The sequence below is a fragment of the Haemaphysalis longicornis genome, unplaced genomic scaffold, assembly GCF_048455015.1.
Source record: "Haemaphysalis longicornis isolate Haplotype H1 unplaced genomic scaffold, Haemaphysalis longicornis Haplotype H1 scaffold_5, whole genome shotgun sequence".
Classification (NCBI taxonomy): Eukaryota; Metazoa; Arthropoda; class Arachnida; order Ixodida; family Ixodidae; genus Haemaphysalis; species Haemaphysalis longicornis.
The window spans coordinates 159,890,660-159,912,294 of NW_027526385.1; the positions used below are offsets into that span (position 1 = coordinate 159,890,660).

The 21,635-nt window shown below is 47.8% G+C and overlaps 1 protein-coding gene across 1 annotated transcript; it reads right to left on the bottom strand.

The window, feature by feature from the left end:
* Positions 1–15,492: 15,492 nt before the first annotated feature.
* LOC144139984 (microtubule-associated serine/threonine-protein kinase 3-like) lies at positions 15,493–18,006 on the bottom strand. Its single transcript, XM_077672200.1, has one exon. The coding sequence runs from the start codon at positions 18,004–18,006 to the stop codon at positions 15,493–15,495; it is 2,514 nt and encodes an 837-aa protein (XP_077528326.1).
* Between the last annotated feature and the right edge of the window lie 3,629 nt (positions 18,007–21,635).

A 21,635-nucleotide genomic window follows, 5' to 3' on the forward strand; every position in this document is an offset into this window, starting at 1 on the left:
TTCATGGTTTTCTGTACATTGCCCTGAAACTTTCAGTTGACGGCCGGCGACGTCCGAGCGGATAAGAACAGCTGCCATAAGAAGTGTTGCAAGCCATGACACTCGTCCAACAAAACGTTCAACACTTCAAAAATAGGAACTATACAAGCAAATATTCAATGAAGATGACATGAGTATACGTATAAAATGAAGGTTTTCTTACAAAATGTTAGGAAGTTCTAAAGTGTAAAAACGAAACAAAAAGCATCTGTGTTACCAGCACTGACACTCGATGGTTGATTAAGGGTTTAATGCGACGTAGTGGAAGGCTCTGTATTAATTTTGACCACCTGGGGATCTCTAACGTGCGCCGAAATCTCGAAACACAGGCGTTTTTGCTTTTCGCCTCCATCAGGAAAGCGGCCGCCGTGGCCAGGAATCGAACCTGCGACCTCGTGCTCAGCAGCGGAACGCCTTAGCCACTGAGCCACCGCGGCGGGTACCAGCACTGACACTCAAACCTACAGATATTGAAGCAACACAAAACAAGAATAAGTGAAACCCAACAAGCGAGAACACGGTTTGCATATATTAAATACGGCACATAAATTTGGAATGACATAAAAGAACTTAAGCTACAAAAGTTCTCAACTCATTAGAGAACAAAGTAAAAGAGCTCTAGAACATATCAAGACGATCAGATTATTCATTACATACACATAGTAGAGTGTCGGCTATATTAAAGCGACTGGTCTGAAAGCTCGAAATTTTCTGAATAGTTTATTTGCCAAGTTGACATTGATAAGTGTAACGAAATCGTCAATCGAAATATTACCATGAAGAAATTTATAAAGAAAGATAATATCAGCTCGCATTCGTGGACACCAAAGGGAAGGAGTACTTTTCAGGGAAGCCAGGATGCCGTTTGTGTCTCCTTGCACATGGCAGAAACGGTGCTTAAAGATTGAAAGAAACTTACTTTAAAACGTTTGGATACGGCCACTATTTGACTTGCAAATTCCATTCCAAACAACAATACCGCATTCGAGAAGAGGTAAGCAGAGAGCCAAATCCAACGTTAAGTAAAAAGATGGCCTTTGAACTCTCTAGATACCTCCAAACAGCACCGAGACATCGAAGAGAGCATTGGGTAATTTGTGTAACGTGGGAAGGGAAAGTCAGAGAAGAATCAAACAGTACTCCCAGGTCCCGAATTTTGGTCACCCTCGGCAGTGCAGTGCTTGCAATTTCATATAAGTATTGAAACGTTTGAGTTTTTCTACTATAGCAGACAACTTTTGTTTTTGAGGGGTTCAAACTTGGATCTTTTTTGGTGTACGAACGATGGAATGGCAGGATATCAGCCTAAAGAGATATTCAGTCCCGAACATTACGCGCTTCTCTAAGGATTCTCTAATTACAGCAGGAAAACCATCATAAGCACACGACAGAAAAGACGATTTGTGGATGGCAGAAGCAATACCGTTAAGGAAAATGAAACAAAAAAGGGGACCCAGAATAGAGCCTTGGGGCACACCACTGGTTGCTTTGTACCTAAATGATGTTTGACCTTAAACACTGACATAACGATATCGCTCCTGGAGATAGCAACGTATAAGACGCACAAAAGACGCGTGGACATCTAACAGAATGGGCTTGGGGAAGCAATGACGAGAGGTTGACTACATCAAAGGCCTTGCTCATGTCACAGTAGACCACATCAAGCTGGCTTCTCCCAACGATTTCTGGGACAGCATGCTCTATGAAGCGCACAAGATTCGTGGAAGTTGAACAACCACACATAAATTCATGTTGATTAGGAATGAGGACGGGTTGAAATGAGATAGACATGACCGTATGAAGAAATAACTCGAAAAGTTTACAGGCAGAGCCAAGGAGGTCGACCGGGCTATAGTTTATAGAGTCCGTTTTTAGGCCTGACATGAAAACTGGAAATACACGAGAAACTTCTCATGAGTGAAGGAGCGTGCCAGACCGGAGACAGTTATTAAATATTGAAGTGAGCACAGGACCGAATATATTTGCATACGTTTTTAGAATTACAGCAGGAAAACCATCAGGCCCACATGACAGCTAGGGCTTTAGCCACTGGATGCTGGTCCGAACGATGTTCCCATCCAGTTGGAAACAACCGGAGTTACCGCCCCGCCGACAAAGGACGCTGCTGTTATCACTACCAGCACTAATCCCCCAAAAAAGAAAATTGAAGACCAAAGGAGTTGGCCACCTCGGCAACCTCATCGCCATTGGAGTCTTGTAGAAGAATAGATTATTTAGTTGCACTAGATCTAGAGTGAATGTACTTCCAAAGGCTTTCGATTGATGATTTGCTTCAGCTTCTACCGAAGCCAAGTACAAAGTATGATCACGTTTGTGCAATATTTCACATAGGGCACGTAGGCGCCGATATTCCTGAGCAAACTGGTTGGCACCAGAGCGCTTCATTTTTCTGTGCGCACGTTCCTTGACTTTCAGGGCATCCCGCGATTGAGAATATAACCAGTGTGAGAACTTGAACTTTTTCGGTAAATATTGCGGGATATATTTTTTCATGATTGACAATCCAGCGCGCGAAAACACGGCACAAAAAGAACGAGAGTTAGACAGGACAGCGCTGCACTCACAACTGATTTATTTAAAAAACGTGGCAAAAAGATACGCTGTCGACGTGGTATTCTCGGCTCCAAATAAATTAGGAAAAATGTGCAGTAGGGTTGACCGAAGATTAGCTTCCCGGAATACAAAAAAAAAGTGTGCCCGATAAACCATTCAGACCCATTTGTGAAATGTGCAATGGGTGTCGTGTATATGTTACCACCTCGGTGTGGACATATATATGTGGGACAAACCGGGAGGTGTCTGAACACCAGGTTGTCCGAGCACCAGCGTTCATTTAAAACGAATCCAAACAGCCACCTGGCAAAACACTGCTGCAAACAAGATTGTGAGCCGCTTTTCAATGAAACCACTGTGTTGTCGAGACACAAAGATAAAACAACACGGGAAATTATCGAGGCCTTTCAAATCAGACGAGCTGCTGACCGTTGTATAAGTATGCCCTCAATAGTGCTACATGACCGGGAATACGCGTATCTGAGTGACGCCTTTGCATGACCAAGTAAACCAGACTACACATGTGCAAACCGATTAATGATTGCGTTTTTTTTGTTTGTGGTTAGCGGGTGCAATAAGTTACCGCCACGTGGGAGACTGATCTGTATTTATGACCAATGTTTTCTTCGAAATAAATCAGTTGTGAGTGCAGCGCTGTCCTGTCTAACTCTCGTTCTTTTTGTGCCGTGTTTTCGCGCGCTGGATTGTCAATCATGAACTTTCACCAACTCGCCCAAATCACAGTCCTCTTGAACGATATTTTTTTCATATCCAGAAGCACAATCTCAGTAAAACGGTGACCTTGTTCATTGACAATAGTGTGTTCAATGACTGTCGACCAGTGACTGTCGGCAGCGAAAAGTAGCCATACAGCCCATCATCATCTTCCCGGGCGAAAGCGTAATGAGGTAGCGTACTGCTGGAATTTACGGAGCGGTGGAGCATTGAAGGGAGGCAACAGGAAATAGAAAGGGGAGCATGAAATCTGTCGGGTATTACTAAAGAACAATCAGAGTACGACACAGTAATGCCATCAAAGTTGGAAAAACGCAGGTCCACAATATTTCCACTGCAGTTTTGTATTTATTACACTGGGCCATCGAAGTGAAAGACAAAAAATCTAATAACCTATTACCCTTCGGTTGAATGTGATGGTTATAGTAGGAACAGGTTAGCCGGCTCCATTGAATGCCAGGAGCTTTAAAGTCTCCAAGGAGGAGGAACTTGCGATTGCAATGAGAAGTAAGCACCTGTTCAATGAGGAGATTAACTTATTGAACGCGTCTGGAGCTACATAAGGAGGAATGTAAACAAACATCCACTAGAGGTAGTTCAGTTTTAGAACGATGAATTTCAACCCATAAAGACTCATCTGCGTTTTCAATATCGCTACGTAGCGCACACGGGAAATATTTGTCAACGGCAAGAAAGACCCCGCACCATTTTTGTTTGCATCCAGTTAAGGCACGATGATTACGATATACATGGTAATTTTGAGGAAAATATTCACTAGACAGGATATCATGGCACAACCAAGTTTCAGAGATAGCTATTAACGGAAAACAAGAAGCCAGAACATTACCAAAAAAATTACGATGATCTCGCACATAATGATAAAACACATCTAAACTAGTCATATTATTGTTTGTCTTATGTGATTCGCTCAGAGCGGAGAAGCAATGTTGTACAGAACGGCGTTTCTCGAACTAGTGCCTTTTTAGAGGAACGGAGGAATGCCACCGTTTCATTAAGAGTCGGTGAAAATGTAACGATAGCTCGTTAGGTTTATGAAGGAACGGCAGAAACGGCGTTCCTTCTGCAAACGTTACATTGCAAACATTGCACAGCACGAACGCTGCAGTTGTGCCGAACAACCTGTATACTACATGGATGTCCACCCTGCGTGTGCCATACATCGGTGTTTACTAGCTGGCTTACAGATTCCTCGCTGATAAAGTGCGACAGAAGAAGGTATTCATTATGCGTAGGTTATTCCAGAACGGAATAACCTACGCATAATGAATACCTTCTTCTCTAAAAGGGAGAGTCGGAAGTGGACCTGGAGGAGCCCGAATGGGAAGCAGAAAAATGAAATAGACTTCATATTATGCGATAACCCTGGCGTCGTGAAGGATGTGGAAGTGCTCGGAAGGGTAAGGTGTAGTGACCATCGTATGGTAAAATCTCGAATTAGGCTAGATTTGAGGAGGGACCGCAACAAGGTAGTACGAAAGAAGCCGATAAATGAGCTAACAGTAAGACGTAAAGTAGAAGAATTCAGGATCGCGCTGCAGAACCGATATTCTGCCTTTAACGAGGAAGCCGAGCTTACGACACAGGAAGCCAGCGACAACCTTACACGCATTATCACGGAGTGTGCAGTAGAAGTCGGGGGCACTATGGCTAGACAGAATACTGGTAAACTCTCACAGGAGACGAAAGATCTAATCAGGAAAGAGCAAACCATGATAATCTTTACCGCAGCTGACAGAATAGAACTAGCAGAGCTCTCGAAGTTAATCAATAAGCGCAAGACAGCTGACATACGGAAGTATAATATGGAGACGATCGAATACTCTGTAAAGAACGGAGGTAGCGTGAAAGCAGTGAAGAGACGTCTTGGCGTGGGGAAAAATCAGATGTATGCACTTAAGAATAAGCAAGGCAATGTCATCACAAATAGGGATAAAATACTCACAGTGGCCGAGGAGTTCTATAGGGATCTGTACAGTAGCCGGGACATCCAGGATAATGCCGAACGAGACAGTAGTCCAGAGGAGATAGACATCCCACCAGTAACGACCGAAAAAGTAAGGAAGGCTTTGAAAGAAATGAAAGGAGGCAAAGCACCTGGTGAGGATCAGATAACAGCAGACCTCTTAAAGGATGGCGGACAAATTGTACTTGAAAAACTGGCAAACCTGTATACGCAATGCCTAATGACCGCACTGGTACCGGAATCTTGGAAGAACGCGAACATCATCCTAATACATAAGAAAGGCGACAAGAAGGACTTGAAAAATTACAGGCCCATCAGCTTAATGTCAGTCATCTACAAGGTATTTACCAAGGTCAGAGATTTTACGTCAGAGATTTTTGAATACGTCAGAGATTTTGAAGCACACAAGTGGGCGTTGGCTGTCTGACGAAGTGGTTGTACTCCTACCGCCGTGGATTTCAGTGGAGACACCTCAATATTGACCGAATCATTTGCTTTGCTCGGACAGTCACTGAACAAACCCACTAACCCTTTCCCGGCGCCTGCCGACGCGGCGAGCTTGCCTGCCTGACCCGTGGCCTGGCCAACCGACTCCTTCACTCTTGGCTGGTAGCCGAGGTAGCCGAGGTGCCGCCGACAATACACTTCTATATGGGAGGAACAGCGGGCCTTGCGGTCGAGCTTTAACAGGAATCATCTACCAGTGAGACAGATTTCGCTGGCCTGGTGAGGTTATTAGTAATATAAATCCTTCCCAACGCCGCAATTTTTATCGACCCTGTCGAGCTTTAGTTTGAACGACTTAGTGGTGACCCTCAGCCCCACCAGCAAGCTGCCCACATTGCATGGCCGTCTTTTAAAGATTCCGGACACTGCCGCAGCGACCAGACGCGGCCTTTCCCCTGCCTCGGAATCAGCTACTTCAATCCAACGTACCCTCATAGGGAGTGGACTGGCTTTGCAATCAGATAGAAGTAACGGCGGCAGTCAGCGGACGAGTTTGTTGCCTGACCACAACTGCAGCACGGCCGCACAATTACGTTCTCGTTTCCCGGACGCGCTAGGAGTTCCGCTTCAGCCAACTTTACAAGCCGCACCAGCTCTCGCGTTTTTGCGCGTTTGGCTTCAAGATCGTAATCTGTAGCCATGGTGGGCCCCGGCGATGAGGATGCCTCTACAAAAAAAGTAAAGGTGCAGAGACGGACCACTCACCGTCGATGATACGGCCGCTCCGCTGCACCAACCACGTCATCTCGCTCGTCTCCCGCGGGGATCAGAAGGTCCTCAAGTGAAGTTTCCCCAGTGGGAAAACTAATCCAGCCGTTGACTCATGGGTGGCTCGCAGGCGCCCGGCTTCGTCTCTGTCCTTGCGTATTGTCGACATCTTTTCTACTCCAGTCTCCGAGCTGTCGTCGGTCACACTAAGTTCAGGAGTTCGTCAGTTGAAGGGACGAAGATATCCACTACGCTGTCGGGCTACGCCAATGAAGTTTCGTTCGTTGAAGGAGGTGGGTGGTGTCGCCGTGGAGTCGTGTGACGACCCGATGACGAGACGAGGTAAGTAGATGATGAAGAAATGTCAATTTACACACGATATTTACAAGGACTTACAGAAGACACAAAGACAACTCACGACAATGAAAGCTGGATTACAATTACACGGCGCCGGAGCGCACAAGGGGGTATCGCGGCACGATCCCTGGTAGGGGCCCGGAGGCCAAAAAGGTGCCGAACCGCCGTGCGGTTCCCGAGAAATTCGTGGGGCTGTGGCGCCAAGAAACCACCACGAGAGAAAGTCTTGATTAGGCCACTCTGGGCCGCACCTCCGGACACACTCATTGAAGGCTGAGGGAGCGCTCGCAAGCGAAGCCGACTCCGCAGCGCAGTGCACAAGCAATTAGGGTTTTGACCCCCGCTTCCCCTGTCCGCCCCACAAGGTCGGGAGGAATAAACTTTCTCCACAGCCGCGACGAAGGTCGCGGGCAAAGCCATCCCAAAGGGCTGCGCCTTGCAGAAGGCGCCGGAGACGGCCACAACACTCCCGCCGATGGAGGGGGACAGAACAAAGCCACGAGAAGGGAAGGGGGTCATCATCCCGACGGGGACTATCGGCCCTGCCATCATTACAATACGCTACACTAATACAAGCACAGAGATAGGTAACAACAATGATATGACACAACATGGACGTGTGCGCAAACAATTAAATAATGATAATATTAATAATAATAATAATAATAATAATATAATTCATTTCATTTCATTTCATTTCATTTATTTTACCCTCAAGGCCAGAGGCATTACAGAGGGGAGTGGTTTACAAACACAAAAGAACAGATAATACAATGCAGCAAAAAAGGTAGTGTATAACAGGTCTATGTGGTTCCTAAAGTAATAATGTTAGCTAAAGTTATACGAAGCTGTTGATGGTTTTCAATGGCGGCGATTGGTCCGGGAAGGTGGTTCCAGTCATATGCTGTGCGAGGCATGAAAGACTGAGAACAAGATTTTGTGCGACAGGACATGATTTCAACTTTATAACGGTGATCAATGCGGGCAGAAACATATGAAGGCGCAGAAACCAAGATGGAACGCAAGTAGGGATTGTGATAGTATATTCTATGAAATAAACAAAGATGAAAATACTGACGACGATGGGTGAGCTGGGGCAAATGCAAGGTATTTTTCATGGATGTTACGCTAGATGCTCTACTGTAATTGCCTGTAATAAATCGCGCAGGGTTGTTTTGAACGAGTTCGAGAGATTTGATTAAAATTTCAGTGCCAGGATCCCATATTGGTGCAGCATATTCTAATTTAGATCTTACCAAGGATGTGTACAAAAGTGTCTTAAGGGAAATAGGAGCAGATGAAAAGTTACGGCGAAGGTATCCAAGCATGCGGTTGGCGTTGTTAATTATTTGTTCAATATGCAATGCCCAAGAAAGCGACGACGTTATGTGAACCCCTAAGTAGCGATACGACGTTACGGCTTCAAGCGGGACGTTGTTGAGATGATAAATGGCTGGAGAAGATGAAATCCGTGAGACACGCATAGTTTTGCATTTAGTAGTGTTTAGTTCCATGTGCCACTTCCGACACCATGCGAATACCGCGTCAATATGACGCTGAAGCATGTTAGTGTCGTTATCGTTGATTATTTCGCGAAAAGTAACACAATCATCGGCAAATAGGTTAATACTACAAGAGACACAATCAGGTAGATCATTAATATAAATTAAAAAGAGAAGGGGCCTAATACCGAGCCTTGAGGCACGCCAGAGTGAACAGGGCTAGGAGATGATTCTTGGTCATTACACGTTACGTACTGTGAGCGGTTCAGAAGAAATTGTTCTATCCACAAAAAAGTGTTACTGTCTATGTTAAGTTGGCTAAGTTTGAAGAGAAGGGATTTATGGCATACTTTTTTGAAACCTTTTGAAAAGTCAAGAAAAAGGCAATCTGCGCATGAACCACGGTCAAGAATGGTGTTAAGTTTATGAGTGAAGCAAAGTAACTGCGTTTCGCAAGAGAAAGTCTTCCTGAAACCGTGCTGATAAGGCAAGAAAAAGAATTTGTTTCAACGAAAGTTACTAAGTGGGAGTACAAGATATGTTCTAAGATTTTACATGGGATGCTGGTTAACAATATGGGTCTGTAATTGTTAGGCGACTCCTTTTTACCGAACTTATGGATGGGCACCACCTTCCCGACCTTCCAGTCAGCAGGGACCGTGTGTCTGTCTAGTGACTGCTGAAAAATATGAGCCAAAATAACCGAGGAATGCAATACAGTGTTCTTAAGAAATTTTGCGGTGATAAGGTCAGAGCCGGGACTTGATGACACTTTAAATGATTCAATAATTTTGGCAACACCGCGTGGATCAATTATAACAGGGTTGATTGGCGGGTAATGATATTCGGGCTCACAGGAAGGTAAATCGCGAGGAGAGGTTACAAAATGTCGAGAAAATACACTGTTAAGTACGGATGGACAGTCAACATTCGGTATAGAAAGGCCACTGGAATCGACTCATTGTGTTACGCTCTGGGGGATTAATAACGCGCCAAAACTTTTTAGGATCGTTAGTAAGAATAGAGGGCAATGTATGTTGAAGATAAATATTTTTCGAACGTTTTAACTCGTGAACGTAGGCGTTGTTAGCGAGTTTGTAAGAAGCCCATCGTTGGTCGGAAGGAAAGCGCTTAGCTGCCCTGAAAGAACGTTTCTTACCATTAGATAGCTGTTTAAGGTGGGTGTTGAACAATGCTGCATTTTGGTTAGAACGGAGACTGCGCAATGGAATGTGTTTGGTTATCAACTTGTGTACTTTATATTTAAAAGCGTTCCAATTCGTTTCAATCGTTCTTTCGTCAAAGTGCTCTAAGAAAGGGCCAATAAACCGGGAAAGTTCGGTGTTAATAGTGTCAAAGTTTGCATTGCGGTAATCGCGTATTTGTTTGGTTCTGCTGATCGTTTTTTGTGGCAAAGGTGCTAACTTCAAATGAGATAAGCAGGTGATCACGAAGTCCTGGTAAGTAAGATACTTCAGGGACGAGTTCGGGGTTAGTAGTCAGGACTAGATCAAGGGTGTTAGCGACTGCATTTGAAACTCTTGTTGGCTCGAGGATTAGTTGGGACAACGAGAACAAAGAGCGCAGGTCTAAAAATTCGGTCCATTGAGTAGAGGACGGGATGCATTTCGGAGGTACAGCAGTCCATGAAATTGACGGAAAATTGAAATCGCCTAATAAAAATAGCGAAGCATTTGGGTGACGTGTCGTAACAAAATTAAGCGCATCGTGCAATTCGGAAACAAAACTAGAAGGGTAAGAGGGAGGGCGGTAGCAGACCCCACAGATGCATGTGCGATACCCAATTTCTACACATGCCCAGACAGCTTCAAGCTCACACTGAACACGAATGACGCGTGGCGGTATAGATTTCCTTATTGCGCGCAGTACGCCACCGCCCTGACGCAAGGTTCGGTCGCGTCGATAAATATTAAAACTTGACTGATGCAAAAACATTTCGTGGTCATGAACATTTGAATGCAACCATGTTTCTGTTAATGATATTATGTCGGCGTTACACGTATCAATAGCAGATGTTAGAGGTTCACTTTTGTTAATGACACTTCACGTGTTCGCAAGAAGTATGGAAACATTTGAGGCTGGTGAAACAAGACCGTCTCCCCTCTCGACTTCCTATGCTGAGGAGTTGCGTGATGATGGTGGTGAGGCGTTAGCAGACAGAGGATCTGAGTCTTTCACGCTATCTGTTTCAGCATCATTGGTAGCAGCGTTGCGTGAAGGGACCGATGCAGCAGAGTTTGAAGTTCGGGACGTGATGTTAAGAATGCTGTCGGTCTCCGCATAATACGCAAAGTACTGATCATTTATGAGCAACTTTTTGTATTTTAGCGTAAACTGAGGGGAATGCGGTTGACGTTTGGCGAATTCCAACAGTTTTTTCCTAGCGTGTCGAGTTGCTGGGGCGAAGTCATCCGAGAACGAAATGCCGTTCTCTTTAAGTTTGGGACGCAAAGAGAATATTTTTTCGTTATGTTTGAAATTATTTAACTTCATAATTACGGGGCGGAAATTCGCCTCAGAAAATACGCCCAAACGATGCGCACGTTCAACAGCATGGGAGGGGAATTTGCTGCCTAGGGCTGAGGAAATAGCCGCAAGTGTTTTTTAAGTGCAATGCACTTCTTAAGCGACCCTGAACCTGCGTCCACCGGCGATGTCCGCGCACGTGGAGATGGGCGCGCGCAGCCTGGCCGCTGACATAGCACATACCCTCGTGGGGGATTGGCCACGAATCTCCTCGTCTTCCTTGGCAACGGGGGAGATGGGCGCGCGCTGCCTGGCCGCTGACATGGCACATACCCACGTGGGGGATTGGCCAAGAATCGGGCGTGAGAAGGTCTAATGCACCTGCTTAAAGGAGTACTGACACGAAATTTCAAAGCTGAGATCCGCTCTCGCAATCAAGTACAACGACAACACAAATAGGTGTCTGTGAATAAATGCATCTTTCTTTCTTTGTAGTTGTGTGTGTGTGTGTGTGTGATCTCTCTTTCGCGAACATTACCGAACCGCGAGAATTCAACTCGTGCATTCGCAATTTCACATTCTTCCCCTCGGGGAAATGCGGGGAATTTTTGTTCAGTTTGCGCCCACGTTTCGCATGAGTTAGGAATACCGTGAAATATCACATTATTTCTCCTAGCTCGATCTTCAAGATCGTCCAGCCGGCAGTTTAAATTTACGTGTTGTGACGTCAAACGCTTAGTAGTTTCCTGAATAGAAGCAAGGTTGTCCCCTAGAGCGTCTATGCTGTTAGACTTGACTTCAAGGGTTTCAATACGTTTGAATATTTCGGACAACTTTGCGTCAAGTGCCATTTTGTTGGTTCTAATCTCTGCCCGACCTTGTGCCAATTCCTCAGTTCATTTTTTAATATCTCTTAGCATCTGCAGCAATTCACTACTTTCCGCTGAATTTTCAGCTGCCGCTTTATTAGCTGAATCGGAGCGAGACTTCGATGGTTTAGTGGGACCAGGGTTGGTTTTGATATCCCCTGAACGAAGCAACAAAAGGGCGGCATCCACACAATCTCGAAGAGTATCACAAAGAACCCGTGGGCACGGGAGCAGCAATAGACCTCTAGAATCGCATCGCTTAGCATATAAACAAGTTTGGTTACGCACCTGCGGGGCAAATAGGCGATACACGTAAGCCATACTGTGCTGAAAGCTGCTCGCGTGCCCACTGGCGAGAACAAGGCTGGGCGGGTCTTTTAAACTCTTGGTGAAGGGCGGTGGTGCTGTACACGATGTTGGCTTTTGCAGGGTAAGGGGGAATTCGTTGATTGTCACCGGGGCGATAGCTGGAGCGTAGTCAAGGCGATGTTCGGATGCAGTTTTTCAGCAGACGGCAAGATTGCCGGAACCACGTGTGACGATGAAGGGATCCAGCAATACGCCAGTGCCAGGAAAACCTGCGGGGCAAATAGGCGATACACGTAAGCCATACTGTGCTGAAAGCTGCTCGCGTGCCCACTGGCGAGAACAAGGCTGGGCGGGTCTTTTAAAGTCTTGGTGAAGGGCGGTGGTGCTGTAGACGATGTTGGCTTTTGCAGGGTAAGGGGGAATTTGTTGATTGTCACCGGGGCGATAGCTCGAGCGTAGTCAAGGCGATGTTCGGGATGCAGTTTTTCAGCAGACGGCAAGATTGCCGTAACCACGTGTGACGATGCAGGGATCCAGCAATACCCCAGTGCCAGGAAAACCTGCGGGGCAAATAGGCGATACACGTAAGCCATACTGGGCTGAAAGCTGCTCGCGTGCCCACTGTGATAAGGATAAGTATAATTGTGATAAGGATGACGACGATGACTTCAATTCACGTTCACTGGTCTTTCGGTAGGACGCGGATGCTTCGTTCGGCCGAAAAGCAGCTCGGCAGCATTGGGACCCCACAGGGCTCGGTGATCTCACCGCTGCTCTTCAACCTGGTGATGATCGGGGTCGGCCGGCGCCTGAAGTCACTGGCGGATGTGCGCCACACCATCTATGCCGATGACATCACGTTGTGGGTCCCGGGTGGCAGCAACGGGCACATAGAGTCGACACTACAGCAAGCAGTGGAAGCCATCGCGAGCCAACTTGACGGATCAGGACTGGTATGCTCCCCGAGCAAGTCAGAACTCTTGGTGTTGCCACCGAAGGGTGCAAGAAGGAAGACGGCGGAAGAGGAAGCCACGGCAAAAGACAAGATCATAATCCGAACCAGCAACGGACAGGTGATCCCGGAGGTCGGGAAGATCCGAGTGCTGGGCATGTTAATCGAGAAACGTCGCACAAACGGCGAAACCATCAATCGCCTTTCGGCTAAGGTCACCGCGGCCACACGTCTCATAAAGAGAGTCGCCAACAGAAAGGCTGGCATGCGAGAGGACAGCCTGCTACGGCTAGTTCAATCGTTTGCCATAAGCCACGTGGCGTACGTCGCCGCCTTCCATAACTGGCGGTTAGACGAACGAAACAAGATCAACGCGATGATACGGAAAGCCCACAAGGCCGCACTCGGACTTTTCGACTGCACGAGCACCGAGAAGTTGCTGGCCCTCGGCGTGCACAACACGCTCGAGGAGATCGGAGAAGCACAGCGAGCCGCCCAAATCGAGAGGCTCAAGGAAACCAAGACGGGCAGGGCCATCCTCGCTAGACTGGGTCTAGACCCCGGTACGAGCGAGGAAGAGCTATGCTAACAAGAAGACGTACCCGAAAACATCAGGAGAGGAATGTGGGTCTACCCCGTTCCAAAGAACATGGACCCCGAGCACAGCGGAGAACGGCGGAAGGCTCGAGCCAAGGCCATGGTCGAGATGCACGCTGAGATGCCGGGCACGAGGTACGTGGACGCGGCAGAGTATCGAGGCAAGAAGACGTACGCGGCGGTGGTCATCGACGCCAAGACCGGCTCAACAGTCACCGCGGCAAGTGTCCGGGCACGTGAGGCGAGATGTGCCGAAGAGGTGGCTATAGCCTTAGCCATCGCGGACCCACACACCAGGACCATTCTGTGCGACTTCGCCAGAGGGAGAGTGTGTAGCAGAGCAGTGAGGTTGCTCGACTCTCTGGACTTCGCGAACAGGCACGTGACAGTGAAGTGGTTCCCCGCACACGCGGGGAACGAAGTGTAAGAACAATATGTGAACCACAATGAGACGGCGAACTCTACCGCGCGAGTGTTAACTGGCCGCGCGGCTGGAGCGAACCCGTCTGCAGAACTGTGGGGGGAAACCAAAGACAGGATGGGGACATATAACGAAATCACGACATACTATAGGATGAGAAGAAGAGAAATGGCGCCGCCACACCCCGGCCTGGCCAGGGAGCAAGCGATGGTACTAAGACAATTGCAGACGGGTTCCTTACTGACCCCAGTCATCATGAAGCATGTGTGCCCCGAGCAATACGAGGACGATACGTGCAAAGTGTGCCGCAGTGCGCGGGCTACGATGGCTCACATGCTGTGGGACTGCTCGGCAAGACCTACAGAAGCGTCAATGGAGACAAAGATCCCGCCGTGGTACCTGACCGCGGCGCGGAGCAGTGACAAGGACGTACAACTACACGCCGTCCAGCAGATCCTGGCGGCACTTGAACAGCATCGCCCGAGCGAAAGCCGAGAGGGCCCGACCGCCCAGCGCGGGCAGGCCGGAGGACCTCGACGCTAGTAGCGAGGGAGGTGCCTAGTAAAGAGCCCAGCCGGAAAGACGTAGGGCCGCGTCACGGCACTTCGGTAACGGAGGCCGCCTGCAGGCGATTTTAATAAAGTCTACACTCACTCACTCACGTGGTTATGCGGAGACGCACTACTGAGCATAATCGTGAGCGCGCTCGTGAGCGTCGCGCGGAACCCGAAGTTGGTCAGGCGGAAGTTGAGCGAAGAAGCGACGAAGGCCTCCTTGTGGTTTTGTCAAATCGCCAATGAAGTTTTATTCCTTCACGTATGGCGCATTTACCATCACGTTTCGCGGGTTTTACATTCTCGGTAAGAAAAGGGACGAATATTATTTTCCAACTGTTACACAAAGCGTAGCAATTGGGTGAAAGATAAGCGGTGTTATAGCCTCACTTGCGAAACCTCCACAGTGATATATATCTTCCCTGCTGATATGGACTACAAAATGATAAGAAATTAGTTTATTCCCAGGCCCAATCGGTTGAAGCATAAGGAATGTAGACAAAAAGTCATGCCTTCTGTGGCGCAGTATATTTTAATATTAAATAAAAATAAAATTTATGAGGCCGGGATTCCTGTCCAGGTACACGAAAAAAGTTTGGAGATAAAGAGCGGAGACTTCGCACATATAAAATCGGTTTTGTCATGTACGTTTTCCGAAATATAATTTAATCGGAGCACTTCAGTCCATAATGGTTTCGTTTAAACTAGCACAAACTGTATCAGATGCAACATCAAAAGATCTTCAATACCAGTGCCTTTACATGTGATAGTTCTGACGACGTAAGCGCAAAACGGTCGTTACAATTTCTATTCTGACACAGAGCATTCCCGGTTAAATTGAATACGGAATTCAGGCAGCGTAAAACCAGCGGGAACCTAACTCGCTCTTAAGCTCGTTCATATTGCTCCAATTGATTGAGCTGACGTTGGTTGTATGGCCGCCTTGGTTGGTGGTTCAGGAGCATCGGTGACTACGGTCTCGTGCAGTCTGGTGTAAGAGGGCCTCTTAAGTCTGAGGGGCGAAATCGGGGCTATCGTGATTGTTATTTCGTTGGCGCCTCCAGCCAGGGCTGTTTTTAGGCCTCTCTCACTCATTTCATTAACCGAGGCACCAGCAACCATGAGAAGCACGTCTCCGGGGAAGATCACCTTATTGGGAGTCACGACCTGCGCGCCGCTGACCGTTTGAATGACGTGGCAACGGACAAGCGCCTTCTTGCGTTGGTTCCACCCTTTCGCCTCTAAGACCTCGAAACCGTAGTTCCCTCTGCCTCCGCACGTCGTACGCAGGGCTCTCAGCTGAATAGTTTCCTTGCCGGCCGCTTTGATTATTTCGTCCATATCACGGCGTGTCTCCAGGAGACGAAAAACGCTTGACGATAAGACTGTCAGAACCAGCTGATCCCCGGAGTCTTGCATCTTGCGTTTAAAGTCCTCGATGGACATCTGTGCGACGGCTTGGCCATTTACAGCCACGATTACGTCGCCTTCCAGTACATGTGACACTGACGCGGGACTGCCGGGCTTGACTTTGTTAACCATAAAGAATCTTCGGTTATTTTCTCCAAAGACTTCGATAATGTTTGCACCGAAGTTCCAGTACTTGCCAAAGCTTTTCTGTCGAAAGAGGATGATGTCCATCTTTTCTTTCGCTGTGATGGACCTCTCCGCAGACTCCCCCGTTAAACTATAAGCGCGAATGCCAGCTCTTACATCCATGTCGGAAGACTTTTTGTAGTCGAGTTCTTCTGACTCCGCACCACTAGTGTCAAAAAACGAATCCCTTAGCTGAGCGGGCCCCTTTGCCGTTTTGGCGTAATTAATCATTTTCTTAAAGCTTTGAGAAGAGTACGTATAGAGGGCCCTTTGCGTTGACGCGTCGATGTCGACCATGTTCTCCATTCTGAGAAGCGTCGTCTTCTGTAGAGCTCTGTCATCGGCGCATACGGTCAGGTGAGGTTTCCCAGTGGCAGGGCTCATCTCTTTAGACGTCCCTCCCATAATGTCAGCGATCGCAGGTATATCACAAAGTTGTTTCGTTGTGGCGAGCCTTTTCCAGTTGAAGTCTGCGAAGAATGCGTGACCTCGAATGTCGGCGTACGATTGAGAGCCAAGTCGCTCGACGGGGTTTTTTGTCATCATTTTGAAGACCATATCTTTGGCCTCGGGCGTGGCGGAGTGCGGGTGTTCCTCTACTTTTGGCCACTTCAGTGGCGCATTGATAATCTTGTCCCTTAGCTCTTTTTTGTCCCCCCTGAAGGGCACCTTACCCGTCATGAGCTTGTAGAAGGTCACTCCCGCCGACCACCAGTCCAGGGCCCGACCATACGGCCGCCTCTTCAGAACCTCAGGAGCCATGTAGGGAATGGTGCCGGCGAATTCTCCGTCGCGGAATTCGAGCGCAGTCTTGGTGAAGTACCCCTTGAAGACCCGCTTGGAAAAATGGCCGACGCATATTTTGTTCGTGTCGAAGTCGATGACTTTAACCCTTCCGCCGGGAATAATCAGCATGTTTGACGCTTTGATATCTCTGTGAAGAAACCCTCTGAGGTGCATATGTTCTAGGGCTAAAATTAACTGAGCCATGATTATACGGCAGTGTTCGGTCGGCAGGTAGACAGCTTTATCCACCACCCTCTGGAGGTCAACACCGCATATGTACTCCATGACCGTTATGTAGGCGTCTTTCGTGCAGAAGCAGGAGTAATACTTCACTAGAAAGGGGCTCTTGATAATAGAAGCGACGACCTTGTCAATGACAGCTTGCTTGTGCCTTCGAAAGGCCGTGCACCGCACAAGTTTTATAGTGCAGGTAAAATTGGTTGGCTTGTAACATCCCTTGTACACAGAACCGAAACCGCCAGCTCCGAGAAGCTTGATAGATGTCAAGTCGGCGAGCTTAGGGATATAGCTCCAAAATGGAGAAATGTCCCCTGGTTTCAGTTGCTGCGTCTTGGATACGATGATGTCTCCAATACCTAACCAATCCGTCGGAGGCACCTCTGAGACTTTTTCGAGCGACGTCGCCAGCTCCCCTACAATAACGATCACCCTACGAATGCATTCTCCGAGATCCTTGGCGATGTCCTGCGCCTTCTTGTAGCACGAGTTGTGCAGGTGTATCAAGTTCTCAACGGTGTCTCGGATGTCTTGGTAAGTGATGACCTGGTGGTTGAGTTTTGCGAGGAGGTCCTGCGCAGCCAGCAGTACCTCTTCTCGGCAGAAATGGCACAGCGGTTCCCTGGTCAGCTCTAGATCACTTTCGCGACGAACGTAAAAGTCAAGGAGCGTTGCGGTTACCTTGGGAATGCGAGGGAACGTCGTAGCGACCACCTTAGCAGCAGTGCGCTTTTTCTCATCCATGGTATAAGGTGAGAAGACCACGTCCTTGGGCGACACCGGAGCCGACATTGCGACCAAAGACCGCCTTCCGCGGCACAAACTCGCGGCTGAAGGCGAGAACAGGGGACAAGCGGGTGGTGACAATAGGGATGATGAGGCTACTAAAATTGAGGATGATGATAATCAGTATGATGACGGAATGAAATGGATGGCCCAGAAATTGTCTGTGTGGGATTGGCATTCACGCAGTGGGTTTAACCGATCTGTAAAATACTGCAGCCAATGCAGCGGAATCTGATTGACACGTAAAACAGGTTTCTTCGTACGACTGATATTTAGCAGAAGAAGAATCGTTTTAGTTTTCTTCCATCCGATGCTGTTTTCGTTCAGATTAGCCTGCGTCACGTAATTTCGACAGGTGGTTTGCAGACCGACTTGATATCCCTCCAGATTGGTGGGACTACATACGATGTCCGAAACCGTACAATTGGCCAAATTAAAAAAAAGCTGCAATGCGGCAAGCACAAATATGCTTATGCGTTATGCGCCCTCACTAACAGAGCAGCTGTGTTCCCCGTAGGTGAGGGAAACTCAGACCCCATAAGAACGGAGTGGAGCCACTACACAAGGAGCACTACTCGAATCAGTGTTCTCCAACATCTCCTTAGTCCGCCTACTACGTCTTGCATGTATGCGAATCATCAAGCATGGACTGCACGCAGGTGATATTGCTGTATGGACGGGCTTCGGTTCACGCAGAGATATAGAGCGTCGACTTCAAATGTGCCCCATGTGGTGAGTGCGTACGATAAATACTGAAGACTCTCATAGGGCCAAAAGTTCCGGACGTCTCGCAGTTCACCCCAAAGGAGCCCGGCGGATCCTACTCAAACTTCGAACAAAATAACAAAATAAACATTCTTGTAGACATGTAGAGATGCTGAGTATTTGCTTGTAGTGCACAGCACTTTGGCGCCGGTAGCACGGCTTGGCCGTGGCGAAGGCGAAGTCGATGTCTCCGCAACCGACTGAGTGAACCAGAAACTTCCGGGCAGAAAAAAAATGGAAGAGCAGCGTGTGGGGAAACTATGAGAGGGAGCGTTGCATGCGCTGCAAAGGCGTCATCTCCCCGCGCGCAGCAATGGCATAGTATGTCTCACTGCCTCCATGTCACGCTTTCGCCCCGCATCGCTGCCAAGGAGCGATTTCCCCTCACACTTTTGCAAGTCGTTCCTCCTCCAATTGTGGCTCAGTCGAACCCGGTGAAATTTGCGCGAAAGGCTCGAACATGACTTCAACAACATGCTCGGGGATTGGATAGCAGTGCACGCCGCAGCGCTTTCGCTGATCACGTGATCACTTCCTGAGACGCAGCATATATGCGTAATGACCAAGAACACTGCACTTCGCACTGCACGCGAATTTTCGGGATAGGGAGTATAATATTCGTCACCACAATTTTTTAACCTGGACGAAAGGTTAATTGTGCAAAAGGAATAGTACATTATTTCAGCCATTTAACTGTGTGAAGGGGGGATATCAACGCACTGACATAACTACCGAGTGAAGATTTACAAAATACCTACGTTGTTTCTACGATAAGTGCGGCTCGGCCGCCGTTAAAAGGATCCAGCAGTTCGCCACGTTAAAATCGTCGGTTGCAGGTTGTGCTGAACACAAAGGCCTTCTTGAAGCGTCTGGAAAACGATACACTATCCACCAAGCTCAACCCACAGTAACGCACGTGTGAGCATGTGGGTTACTGGTTTGTTTTTCGTACTCATAAAAAGTGCTGGAAGCTATGAGTCACAGACGACAAATTTGAAAGCGAATGCCTTACAAAACTTATAATTCGCATCTATGCTGCTACACCATACTTGCGTGCTTGTAACCGCTTTTTTCGTCGTCTTTTAGTGCAGCTTATTTCTACAAGCCGACTTGTCACTGTTTCATGAACAATTTCTTCAAAATCATAGATCTCTGTGGCTGGTATTCATTGGTTTAACGGAGGTCCCGTTCACATGTCACCCGTCCACGCTTTTCTTAAAAGAGCAAACCGATATTGCAGATGTTGCAGATGTCCCCACCAGTAGAAGAGGGGGGTCATAGTTCCGTTCTTCGACGCACGTACCCGCATGCGGATTAGCCATGAATCAGAAGCTTTAGGCGGCTAATGTGTGTCTTTCATAAAATTCTCCAAACAATCAATCGACAGCAAAACAGTCGTAGAATACAGCATGCCGCCATACAGCTGAACGTGATGGCACGTGAAAGAAACTGAGCAGATCAGCCGCGCAAAACCGTGATTCTAGGGAAGCTGTGCAGTGTGCCGATTTGCTTGCTGACGAAATTTCCTCCGTCAGACCAACAAAGTAAAGCTAAAAAAAGACGCAAACAAGCCACAGCAGGAAAGACACCATTCGAAGTTGTGACAAAAGAAAAAAATTGCGCCCACCTCCCCGCGTGGGGAACCCTGTGTAGATGCGACGCATCGTAGGGTTCACGTGGTGTTTCTGTTGGATTGATTCTGAAATCGTGTGAATCGTATCGGGAACGCGTATGATTATTATGTTTTATTATTATTATTATGTTTTATTGACCAATCGTGGTCAATATTTCTAAGTGGTATGCTTGGGGCTTCGCTGTCGCAACGACCTTTACTCCATCATTGTTGCTGTAAGTGGGAGCTTCTTTTCTTTCATAGCAACGGTTAATCATTGCCCCATCATGCGTTGTATCCGTAGCATCTTGACGTAGTTTGAATGAGCAAAGGATATAAGGCGCATTCGTAGCATTTGATTCTGTCTCGGTTTTGTGGCTCAGTGGGAAGAGCACCATGTATCTCGCGTTCCGCAGACAGGATCGTGGGATCGAAACCGGGCGCCGCTAACCATTATTTTTTTTATAGTGTAGGGGGAGGGGCGGACAACAACAACACCGACGACGCTGCATGGACAAGACGAGTGAATGAGATGCAGTCGCATCTGAAAAACATAAAGAAGAAAAAAATATCAAGCACCAGGAATGAAATTGTTGATAAGATTGCAACGCCTTTAGGGCGTGTAACCAGACCAACAATTTTTTTTTCTTTGCAGCGGCGGCCATTTGCTTGACCGAACAACTACAACAACAAAGACGATAGTTTTTTTTTTGCATGATTGGGCACTTAAAGCTTTCGCCTTAAATGCCTTGTGTTTTCGAGACGAAAGCATGGGAACACTCATAAATTCACACTTAAAGCAGGGGGAGTTGGTATAGGCTTAACACACAGCACGCGAGTAGGCAAGACAAAAGGAGGCAGTTGTGCTGTTGAGCGCTTGTGTTGTGCTCCTTTCTTTCTGTCTCGTAGGTTTGCGCAAAGTGTGTTTTTCACAGCGGAGGTGTTGTGCGAGCCGTAAGTTCGCCGTTGCAGGAAAAAATACCAAGGCAATGGCAATTCTGAGTGCTCGCGAGCGCATCCCTCGCGGCGATCGCCAAGCGTCCTCGGCACGCGCAGTGGCTTCGGCAAAAAAAAAAAAAAAAACTCCCACCTCCCCTTGCGGGAACCCCTGTGTAGATGCGACGCATAGGCGGAGCGGCGAAGGGACCGCGTTTTATAGTGCGCATAACGTTGAGGGGACTGCGTAAGCCGGTCCCAGTCGATGACGACGCTGGCGTACTTATAAAGCGGCGTGGGCTCTAGGTGTTTGAGCGAAGCG